We start from the raw sequence: 12,403 nt of genomic DNA, 5'->3' as shown, positions 1-12,403 counted from the left end.
AATAATCAGGAGCATATATTTAAAACTGTCAGTAAGCATCATACATAAAAGGAATAAACTGAAACATTACCCAGTAAGATCAGGAGTGAAACAAGGTTTCCCACTATCACCATTACTATTCAATATTGTATTAGAAATGCTAGCCTCAGCAATAAGAGTCGAGAAAGAGATTAAAGGAATAAGAGTAGGTAATGAGGAAATCAAACTGTCACTCTTTGCAGATGATATGATGGTATACTTAGAGAACCCTAGAGATCCTACTAAAAAGCTATTAGAAATAATTCACAACTTTAGCAAAGTTGCAGGATACAAAATAAATCCACATAAATCCTCAGCATTTTTATACATCACCAACAAAATCCAACAGCAAGAGATACAAAGAGAAATTCCATTCCAAACAAATGTCGAGAGTATAAATATTTGGGAATCCATCTACCAAAGAATAGTCAGGAATTATATGAGCAAAATTACAAAACACTTGCCACAAAAATAAAGTCAGATATAAATAATTGGAAAGACATTCAGTGCTCTTGGATAGGCCCAGCGAATATAATAAAGATGACAATACTCCCCAAATTAATGTATTTATTTAGTGCTATACCAATCAGACTCCCAAGAAACTATTTTAATGACCTAGAAAAAATAACAACAGAATTCATATGGAAGAATAAAAGGTCGAGAATTTCAAGGGAATTAATGAAAAAAAAGTCAGATGAAGGTGGTCTAGGTGTACCTGATCTAAAGCTATATTATATAGCAGCAGTCACCAAAACCATTTGGTATTGGCTAAGAAATAGACCAGTGGATCAGTGGAACAGATTAGGTATAAAGGACATAAAAGGATACAACTATAGCAATCTAGTGTTTGATAAACCCAAAGATACCAACATTTTGGATAAAAATTATTTGGTTTTTTTTTTAATTTTTTTTATTTTTTTTTCTATTTATCAATTCTTCTTTTTTCTTTTTTTTAAATTAAGTTTTATAATTATAACATTTTCTTTGACAGTACATATGCATAGGTAATTTTTTTTACAACATTATCCCTTGTACTCTCTTGTGTTCCAAATTTTTCCCCTCCTTCCCTCCACCCCCTCCCCTAGATGGCAGGCATTCCCATACATATTAAATATGTTATAGTATATCCTAGGTACAATATACATGTGCAGAACCGAATTTTGTTGTTGTTGTTGTTGCAAAGCAAGGATTGTATTTGGAAGCTAAAAATAATCTGGGAAGAAAAACAAAACAAAACAAAACAAAACAAAACAAAACAAAACAAAAACAATGCTCACAGTTTAAACTCATTTCCCAGTGTTCCTTCTCTGGGTGTAGCTGATTCTGTCTATCATTGATCAATTGGAATTGGATTAGCTCTTCTCTATGTTGAAGATATCCACTTCCATCAGCATACATCCTCATACAGGATCATTGTTGAAGTGTATAATGATCCCCTAGTTCTTCTCGTTTCACTCAGCTTCAGTTGATGTAAGTCTCTCCAAGCCTTTCTGTATTCCTCCTGTTGGTCATTTCTTACAGAACAATAATATTCCATAACATTCATATACCATAATTTACCCAACCATTCTCCAATTGATGGGCATCCGTTCATTTTCCAGTTTCTAGCCACTACAAAAAGGGCTGCCACAAACATTTTGGCACACACAGATCCTTTCCCTTCTTTAGTATTTCCTTGGGATATAAGCCCAGTAGTAGCACTGCTGGGTCAAAGGGTATGCACAAAAAATTCATTATTTGAAAAAAACTGTTGGGAAAACTGGAAATTAGTATAGCAGAAATTAGATATGGATCCACACTTAACCATATACCAAGATAAGATCAAAATGGGTCCATGATTTAGGCATAAAGAATGAGATCATAAATAGATTAGAGATACAGAAAATAGTCTACCTCTCAGACCTGTGGAGGAGGAAGGAATTTATGACCAGAGGAGAACTAGAGTTCATTATTGATCACAAAATAGAAGATTTTGATTACATCAAATTAAAAAACTTTTGTAAACAAAACTAATGCAAACAAGATTAGAAGGGAAGTAACAAATTGGGAAAATATTTTTACAGTTAAAGGTTCTGATAAAGGTCTCATTTCCAAAATATACAGAGAATTGACCCTAATTTATAAGAAATCAAATCATTCTCCAATTGGTAAATAGCCAAAGGATATGAACAGACAATTCTCAGAAGAGGCAATTGAAACTATATCTACTATATTTCTATATTTCAAATCACTACTGATCAGAGAAATGCAAATTAAGACAACTCTGAGATACCACTACACACCTGTCAGATTGGCTAAGATGACAGGAACAAATAATAATGAATGTTGGAGGGGATGTGGGAAAACTGGGACACTGATGCATTGTTGGTGGAGTTGTGAAAGAATCCGGCCATTCTGAAGAGCAATATGGAACTGTACCCAAAAAGTTATCAAACTGTGCATACCCTTTGACCCAGCAGTGCTACTACTGGGATTATATCCCAAAGAAATACTAAAGAGCGGAAAGAGACCTGTGTGTGCCAAAATGTTTGTGGCAGCTCTTTTCATAGTGGCCAGAAACTGGAAAATGAATGGATGTCCATCAATTGGAGAATGGTTGGGTAAATTGTGGTATATGAATGTTATGGAATATTATTCTCTGTAAGAAATGACCAGCAGGAGGAATACAGAGAGGTTTGGAGAGACTTACATGAACTGATGCTGAGTGAAATGAGCAGAACCAGGAGATCATTTTACACTTCAATAACAATACTGTATGAAGATCAATTCTGATGGAAGTGGATATCTTCAACATAAAAAAAGATCCAACTCACTTCCAGCTGATCAATGATGGACAGAAACAACTACACCCAGAGAAGGAACACTGGGAAGTGAATGTAAATTGTTAGCACTACTGTCTATCTACCCAGGTTACTTATACCTTCGGAATCCAATACTTAACGTGCAACAAGAAAATTGGATTTACACACAAATATTGTATCTAGGTTATACTGTAACACATGTAAAATGTATGGGATTGCCTGTCATCTAGGGGAGGGAGTAGAGGGAGGGAGGGAAATTTGGAAAAATGAATACAAGGGATAATGTTATAAAAAAAATTACTCATGCATATATACTGTCAAAAAAATTTATAATTATAAAATTAATAAAAAAAGAAAACAGCTTAAAAAAAAAGGAAAAAAAAAATACCTTCCTCCCCAGGCTGTTTATAAGGATCATAAGCATCAAGGTAAATAAAGCACTTTGTAAGCCTTAAAGCTCTTTCTATGTATATCAGTTAAGCCTTAAGTTAGAAAAGACCTGGTGAAGGGAAAAAACAAATGTAGCTTTCTTCAGGTTTATAAAGGGCTAATGAGTGAAGAAGGCAGTAAGATGGCATGATGAATAGTGGGCTTAGAATCAGGAATACTAATCTTCCTGAGCTCAAATCTGGCCTTGGACACTTACTAGCTATATGAGCCTGAAAAAGTCACTTTTCCCTGCTTGGCTCAGTTTCCTTATCTATAAAATGAACTGGAGAAGGAAAGGCAAACTACTCCAGTATCTTTGCCAAGAAAACCCAAACGGGTTCCCAAAGGAATACACAACTGAAAATGACTAAACAGCCACAAGTCAAATGAAGGAAGGATAAAATTGGTTTTGTTTAGTCCTGCAGAGCAGAGCTAAGAATAATGGGTGGGAATTTCAAAGGCAAATAGGCTAGAAGTAATGGGGATTTTTAAAAGTTTTTAACAATTAGAGATGTATAAAAAGGGAGAAGGAGAAGAGGAAACATTTGTTAAATAACCACTGGTGCCAAGAACTGTGCTAAGTAAGCACTTTATAAAAGTGGAATAGACCATCAACAGAGATAATAAATTCCCCATCCCCAGAAGTCTAAAAGCAGAGGCTAGATGTGCCCATTTGATGGGGATTTTGTGAAAGGGGTTTCTACTAGAGAAGAGGTGAATTTAAATGGCATCTGTTGGTTGTTATTGTTGCTGTCCTTTTTATGATCCCATTTGGGATTTTCTTGACAAAGACTATTGGAGTGATTTGCTGTTTCTTTCTCCAGATTATGAAGAAACTTCTCCAGATGAGAAAACTGAGGAAAACATGGTAAAGTGACTTAGTATCCAGGGTCACACAACTAATAAATAGCTGAGGCTGGATTTGAACTCATAATGAGTCTTCCTAAGTCCAGGCCTGGTGCTCTATCCACTATGCCACTCTGCTGCTCAAATGGCATCTGTAGACTCTGACCATGAATCCAATGTTCTCTCCTCTTTATAACACTGCCTCTCATCAGAACAATTCACACTTCTATAGGGCTCTAAAGTTAACCCATCACAACTTTATGAAGGAAGCATCATCAACCCTGAGATTTAGGTTAAGTAACTGCCCTATCGGCATACTGAAACCCAGTTTTATGTCTTTGGACTGCAAGTCCCACCCTCTTCTAAGGAGTCTGTGCCATATTACTTCATATACTATGGTTACTGTTGTTTGTCTTATTCTCCTACCCAACTACAGGCTCTGGGAAAGAAGAGACTTTGTATCCCTCTCAGTGCCTAGAAGCATTCCATCCACATTTGTACTGTGGTATCTACTTTCTTTGTGGTCCTGTGGACTATAATGTCCATGGGGTTTTCTTTAGAGTAGTTAGCCATTTCATTTTCTATTGGATTAAGACAAACAGAGGTTAAATAACTAGTAAGTGTCTGATGTCATATTTGAACTCAGGTCTTTCTGACTCAAGTCTCAATGCTATATTCACTGAGCTACCTATATGGTGGTTCATCAATAATTAATGTATATTTATTGAATTGGGCCTCAGAAGTGACCTTGCCTTCCCCCTACTGCCAGGTTCTCCTCATTTAACATGCAAATCTATAGAAATAGATAGGGTCAAGCCTCTTCCTTCCCTCCCTTTCATTTCAGAGGTGGAAGACTCAGATAAAGAATGTTGCATACACTATCAGGTAATAAACATACAGTTTTACTAAACTCATTTAATTGGGGGGGGGAAGGAAAGGGTTGTCTCATCATGTAGGGGAGGGAAAGGGATATATATCTGGAAATGAATGGAATGAAAAAAATTCAAAAAATTTTAAATAACAAAAAATTAAAAAAAAACAAAGGGAACAAGTGACCAGATGTGCCTTTTGGTTATGGCTGGTTAGGACTATAAGTAAGCTGATCCAGGAAGAGCCTATAAAATATGGTAAGAAATAGTATGATGTAGGGGAAGGGATTCAGGATTTAGAATGAGAGGACCTGAATTCAAATCCTCACTCTGCCATTTGTTTCATGTTGTCACCTTAGGCAAGTAATTTTACTTTCCAGGCCTCACAGTAAAATGAAGGGTTTGAACTCAATAACTTTTAAAGTCCTTCTAGTCCTCAGTCTGTGATGCTATGAGCTTATGAAATGGACTTAGCTACTGAATAGGAAATCATAGGTCAGTAGAAAGAACAAGGAATCTGAAGTCAGAGGACCTGAGTTCAAATTCCAATTCTGATATTGATTTTGGACAAGTCATTTTTCTTCCCTAGGCATTAGGGGTTTTTTTCCATTTATTTGATTTTTTTTATTTTTCCCAGTTACATATATAATGATTTTTAACATTTGTTTTTAAAACTTCTGAGTTCCAGATTCTCTCTCTTCTTTTCTCCCCACTCCCTCCCTCATTGAGAAGACAAATGTGAAATTATGCAAAATATTTCCATAAAAGTCATGTTGCAAAAGAAAACATAGATCTCTACCTCCCACCCCCCAAAAAACCCTCAAGAAAAATAAAATTTTTTAAAAATCTAAATATCAGTTTCTCTCAGCTAGTTTCAAAGGTCTCTTCCAGATCTAATTCTTGTGCCCAGATTTTCTATGATTATAATTATCTTCTTGAAAACATTTTGTTCCCACTCTGGAAAAGTCTTCCCTACCTCTAAACCCCAGTACTGAGGGCAGCTGCTTCCTCCCTCAAGTCTCTGTCCTTCCTATCTTCTCTCCTTTCTTCACCAAGATTGTTATCTCTCTTGCATTCCCAACCCATCAACCTGGTGTCACAGATGATGCTCTAGTGTAGAAAACACACCCACATCCTCTCTACACACAGACACAGACAGACACACACACACACAGACACACACACACACAGACACATACACACACACACACACACACACACACACACACACACACACACACACACTCCTTATGGTATTGTTTTCCGCTCTATGAGGCTCCGCTCCTCCAAAAGTATTTCCCAGTATCTCCTGCCCCACTCCCCACTCCTTCTTCCCCATCTTACTTTAAGCCACCAACAAAGAGACCTAGCTAGACACCTTAATGAGGCAGAAAGATGTTTATAAATCCAAGCCCACCCCTGCATCATGCTACTCTTTTCTCTCTTCTACTCTCTTATCCTTACCCCCAAATACTGTCCACAAAATATGGCTTGATTTCTTGAAAGTAGAAATAAGAAAGCCCCATGTCTCTCTTCTCTTTCTGCCTCTGCTCTGTTCTTTTATTAGTTGTTGTTGTTCAGTCAGTCACATCTGATTCTTTGTAACCACATTTGAGATTTTCTTGTCAGGGATACTGAAGTGGTTTCTCATTTCCTTCTCCATATCATTTGACAAATGAGGAAACTGAGGCAAACAGGGTTGAGTGACTTATCAGGGTCACACTGCTAGTGTCTAAGGTCAGATTGGAACTCAGGAAAATGACTCTAAACCCAATGCACTACCTACTGCACCTTGTAAATGCTCTTCTATTAGTGCTGCCCCCTAACTAATTCTCCTCTGATGGTGTTCACAGGGACCTTAGCACCTGAGAGAAAGTTCTCTCCCAGGGCACTTCCAGCTCAAAAAGACCGATAGTAGGATCACAGATTTAGAGATGGAAGGAACTTTAGAAATCATATAGTCCAATTCCTTGCCCCCATTTTATAAATTAGGACACTAAACCTTAGAATAGTTAAGTGCCAAAGTTGCTGAAGTAGTAAGTTACTGAAATGCCAGAAGGATTTGAATCCAAATCCTCTAACTCAAGAACTAAAGGTCTTCCCACTACCTCTCAGTATCCCTCTTTGTATCCTAAAATAAAGCATTTCTGGAGACAGGGTAGAAGCTGTGTTGTTTAATGGAAAGAGCATTGGATAGGACATGATTTGAATCATGGCTCTGCTACTGCTACCTGTATAATCTTGGGCAAATCATCTTGACTCCCTGGGCTAAAGATTCCTCATTAGTAAAATGGGATTAGGAGAAGGAAGGTATTGGAGTGAAAGGGAGAGTTAAGGGGATTGCCACAATCTATGACCCAATTCTACTGATAACAAACTGCATGAAATAAGTGAGTTCATAGGAGTGAGTAAGGGAGAAGGTCTCTCTCCTCAAGAGACCCATAATCAATAGATTAATAGATCTAATAATAATAGATCAATAGAGGAAATGAAACCTACATAGAAAGAATATCTGAAAGGAAATAACAAGCAATATTCATTATCAAGTGCCTAATGTATTTTTGTCGTTCAGTCATTTTAGTCATGTTCAACTCTTGGTTAACCCTATTTGGGATTTTCTTGACAAAAAACACAAGTCATTTGCCATTTCCTTCTCCAGCTCATTTGACAGATGAAGAAACTGAGGTAAACAGGGTAAAGTGACTTGCCCAGACTAAACTAGTAAATGTCTGAGGCTAAACTTGAACTCAGGTCCTTCTGAATTCCAGGCCTAGTGCTCTATCTTCTGTGTCATTTGTCTGATCAAATTACATTTTCCTACAAAATGACTAGCTACAAGTAAAATACTTGTCATTTCCTAGGTTTTTTTTTTTTTCTTATATAATGATGGAGGGTTGGGTCAAATCAGAGATTCTTAATCTGTGGTCTGTAGAATTTTGAAATATATATATTTTGATAACTATTTCATTATATATTTTTTCAGGATAACTTTATATATTGTATGCCTTTAAAAGCATTATTCTGTGACTGCTAGGTGGCAAAGTGGATAGAACGTAGCAGATGGAGTCAGAAGGACCTGAGATCAAATCCAGCCTCAGAAATTTGACACTTACTAGCTGTGTGACCCAAGGCAAATCACTTAACCTGATTGTCTAACCAAAAAATAAAATAAAATAAAAGCATTATTATGAGAATCACAGGCTTCCCTAAACAGGCAAAGTGATCCATGATCCAAAAAAGATTACAAACTCTGGGGTCTATGATTTCTAACAGTTCTATCTCTCTCCTCAACTCTCACAATATTGAATTACAAGTTTCTAAGGGCCAGAATTAAGGCTGGGTCAAAATTGGGTGCTATTTGTGGGGAAGACTTCATAGAAGTGATTATCTGGCTTGGTTCTTAAGAAAGGGAGGAGACAAAAATGACTAGAGAGGAATCAAGAGTACATTTTAGGGAAAGGATAGAGAGATGACATATATTCTACCAAGACATGGATGCAGCAATTATCACATCCATTTTCACAGACTAGGTAGTCAAATTTATATTGAGTGAATGAATGGTTGAAAGTACAATGATAAAGAAGAATAATGAAATATGGAGATTTTGAGAAAGGTTTTGAATCTAGCTGAGCAGGTGAGATGCAACATAATTAGCAATAGAGAATCATGAAGCAGGGTTATGGCATGAAAAGCAAATGGTATTTGATGACCATTCCAGAAGCAGTGTGTAGGATGGATTGAAAATGGAAAAGAGTATATGAAGGTTGTTTTACAGGATCTAGGAGGTGATGAAGGCCTAGGTAAGATTGATGGCTCCCACAATCCTCACACTAGACTGACTTCACACTAATCCTTCCCTTTCTCCCACCCTAGGCTATAAGATGTCAAAAATCTAGGGAAAACCCTCATTTTTGACAAATTTCCCCATTCACAGGGTTAGCTCCCTCCCTTTGAACAACATTCTTCCTACTACCTACATAATATTTATATTTCTGGGAGGTAGATGATTGGGAAGAAGGTTCTGAAGGAACTCTGGAAATAAGGGTGTTAGATTAGAATGTGGTTGATATGAAAGGCTTTCGAGCCAAAGCTATAGGGGATAACTCTTGCTGGATATATGACAGATCGGACACACACACTCCTCACACACATACCCCCAAATCCCTACAATTCCCACCATATTTTCCATATGCTAGCAGAGAAGCTGGATTGGAAAATATTGTTTGCCAATCAGATTTCTTCACCGTAAGCTATCCTAAGGCAAGGCCATTTCTTTGATAGGCTCAAGAACCTTAGAGACACAAGAACAAGACTGGCATTGATCTTAAGTGATGATTCCATAATGTCATGGTGTGGTTTAGGAAGAAGTATTAAAAAAAAAAAAAAAAAAAGCTTCTTTTCCTCTGGCTTCTATCAGAAATTCCATTCCTCTAGATAAAGGCTGTGATCCCAGTTAATGATCAGTCTTCTTTAATGTGGACAGGAGTTTATCAAACCTTATTTTTCAGAGAACAACTGTTGATGTAGGAAGGGATGCTGAGACTAGAAACAAATTAGAAGGGAACATGGGAGACTGAAGAGACTAAGGAATATAGAATGGAGGAGCTTAGAACCAACAACTTCAATGTGGGAGGGGGCTATTAAAAGACAAACCTGGACTAGACTGCAGATTTTGAAATCTAAGACTAATCTGAATATCAGGAATTGCATCTCCCCAGGCTTCACCATACATTCCCCCTTCCTCAGGTGCTTGCCCTCCCTCCCGGTTTTTTTCTAGCTCTCTATACAATCAAAACACAGAACACAAACTTTCCTGATCTAAGCTGGGCTACCCTCATTCCTAAGGAATCATTTGTACCTGGTCTTCCCCTGACTCCCCTCCCCCAATATACCCACACCACATTCCACATAGCAGGTTCCACAACTAAGAGCTAGGAAGGAGATAATAGAAAAACTGGGTGAGGGTGAGATCAGAACTGGGCAAAGCAGAGGTTTAACACATCCAGGAAAGAGACATATGAGTTCCTAAGGGACCAAGCTTTAAGGAGTAGGTGTGGTGGGGATACTCAGACAACCATGGAGGAAAAGAAGGAAAAGTCCTGACTAGGGTTGAGAGGTAGAACGAATCCAAGAGAGCTGAAAAAATCTGTCAGTCTCTTAATGCCATTATCAATGATTTAGGGGAGCGTGGCCACTCACCTGCAGGACACGGTGATCTCCACTTTGGTAGCTGGTATGCTGCCGGCCAGGGAGTCGAACTCACTCACTGACGCCATGTCCTCCGGCTGCTCCATTGCCCGGCTAAGCCCCCAGCACGATTACCCACCCACCTTGACTTATTGCCCCCTTTGGGGGGCGGCAAAATAAAGCCTTTGGGGGCTTCTTTTGGGGCTAGTAGGGTGGAACCAGCACGCGGGGTGCAGCTGAGCTCACCCCCAACTCGGGGACGGACGATGGGCAGGACAGAGAAGGGGAAAAGAGGTAGAAAAGGGGCGTAGGAAGAGTGAGAGAAAGCGGGGAAGAGGGGGAATGAAAAGAAGGGAGAACAGAGGCTGTGGAGAGGGAAAGGAGGAGAAAGAGCAGCAATAGCAGCAGGGAGAGAAAAAAAAGAAAGATGTGGGGAAATGGGTGGGGAGAAGGAGACGGGAAGAGGGAGGCAGAGATAGGGAGAGGGGGATAGGAATAGGGAGTGGAAAGCGATGGAGAGTAGGACGAGATAAGAGATAGTATAAGATGAGAAGGGGACGGAGGCAGGGAAGGAGCGACGAGGGGAAACAGAAAATGTAAAAGGGAGCTGGAGAGAGGAGCGCAAAGAAGATGAGGAGAGGGCTGCTGGAGAGAGAGATGGAAAGAAGGGTATCGGAGGGGAAGGGAAGAGGGTTGTTGAAGAGGAAGACAGGAAGAGGGGGGTTAAAAGGAGAATGGGAGAACTGAGAGGGCGGGACGGAGGAGGAAGAAAGGGGGGAACCGAGCTGGAGAAGTGGAGGACGCAGGGATCTAGGTGGCTGTGTGGTCGGGCTCCAAGGTTTGCCTCCCTCCAATATCCAAGCGAGCAAGCAGGGTTGGGAAACTGGCTGAGAGCGCCGCCTCTTCTGCTCCAAGGCAGTCGGGCTGCGGGAAAATCAAATTTCCCCAGCTCCAGCCACCTTCCCTTCCCAGACCGAACCAGCTGGGTGTACCGCGGATGGACTGGGGGCTCCGGGCAGGAGGGGCGGAGACGGTTCCTAGAAGTGGCAGGATAAGGGCGGGGTCCCGGAGGGGCGGGGGATACAGTGGGGCTCACGTTGGGGGTGGGTCTCGGTCTGTCTTGTGGGCTGGGGCTGGGAAGGGGAGGCGGGGGAAACAACGAGGAGGGGGTTTGGAAGGGGCGACAAGTGGGAGTATAGGTGCAGATTTGGCTATACTGGGAGGAGGCAGGCAAAGATTTCGGCTTCTGGGGTATCAAAAGGCCACGAAGGGGTTTGATAGGATCGAGTTTTGGGAGAGAATCGATGAGAAGCAAGACTAAGGTTGAAAGGGGACGGGTAAGCAAGAGAGGGATACTGAGGGTAAGGGGTGATGCGTGAGGGAAAGAGAAAGAGAGAAAGGTATGAGGTGGAGGGAGAAGGGAGCTGAATCCGAGATATTTGTCACTGGGGAGAGAGGGGAGTCCGAGGTATTAGTCAGGTAGGCGTGGGGAGAGATTCCTACTGATACGTGGGAGATGTGTGTTTTAGACGGGGATCGAGGTTTCAATGTGAAGGGAGTGGGAAGTAAGGGGGAGAGCTCTGGGTGTGTGCTATGGAGGTAGTCTTTAGGCATGCTGCAAGGGCATCTCAAGCTGAGGGGAGACAGTAGCCAATTATGTGTGATGGGTGAGGTCCTTAGGTAAAACGGGGATTCCTAATGATGCGAATAGCGTCTGGAGGGTTTATACAAGTATATCAGTGAAGAAGGGAAGGGGGGAGGAGTGTGTGTGTGTGTGTGTGTGTGTGTGTGTGTGTGTGTGTGTGTGTGTGCGCGCGCGCGCGCGGGAGCGTGCTCAGAGATGGAAAGAACAGGGCATTCCAACATCCGGAAGGCAGCCAGCTCTAGCTAGCCTTCCTGGGTTAGATCTCCTGGGTTAGAATCATAGAATATCAAAGTTTTAAGGGAATGCAAAAGCCGCACATCAAACTCAGGTGAACAAGAATTCTCTCGCCTGTCATTTAAAAGTTGGGTGATACAGATACTGATAGTCTCCTAATTAATTGTTCTCCCTATTACCCTTCTTACCTTTTCCAACTGCCAAAGTAATTTTTCTTAAGTACAGATAGATTGAGTCATGTCACTCTTCACCTCAATAAATTCCTGAGGCTCCCTTTGGCTCCAAATAGTACATAGGATAGATATTAAAATTAAAGAGAGCACTGAGCCTGAAGTCAGGAAGACTTATCTTTTCGAGTTCAAATATGGCCTCAG

General features: G+C 40.3%; 1 protein-coding gene across 6 annotated transcripts in view; it reads right to left on the bottom strand.

Moving 5' to 3' along the window:
* The window catches only part of CPNE5 (copine 5), a 192,031-nt gene extending 180,445 nt beyond the window's left edge, over positions 1 to 11,586 (bottom strand). The window contains exon 1 of one of the 6 annotated variants that reach the window (XM_074311097.1): positions 10,163 to 11,586. In XM_074311097.1, the coding sequence (XP_074167198.1) occupies positions 10,163 to 10,257 (95 nt within the window). In that variant the 5' untranslated portion in view covers positions 10,258 to 11,586. The remainder of the gene's footprint in view (positions 1 to 10,162) is intronic. The other 5 variants (XM_074311092.1, XM_074311095.1, XM_074311093.1 and 2 more) reach the window with 5 other exon arrangements.
* Between the last annotated feature and the right edge of the window lie 817 nt (positions 11,587 to 12,403).

The sequence above is a fragment of the Sminthopsis crassicaudata genome, chromosome 4 (assembly GCF_048593235.1).
Source record: "Sminthopsis crassicaudata isolate SCR6 chromosome 4, ASM4859323v1, whole genome shotgun sequence".
Lineage (NCBI taxonomy): Eukaryota > Metazoa > Chordata > Mammalia > Dasyuromorphia > Dasyuridae > Sminthopsis > Sminthopsis crassicaudata.
This window is presented reverse-complemented; position numbering and strand designations above follow the sequence as displayed.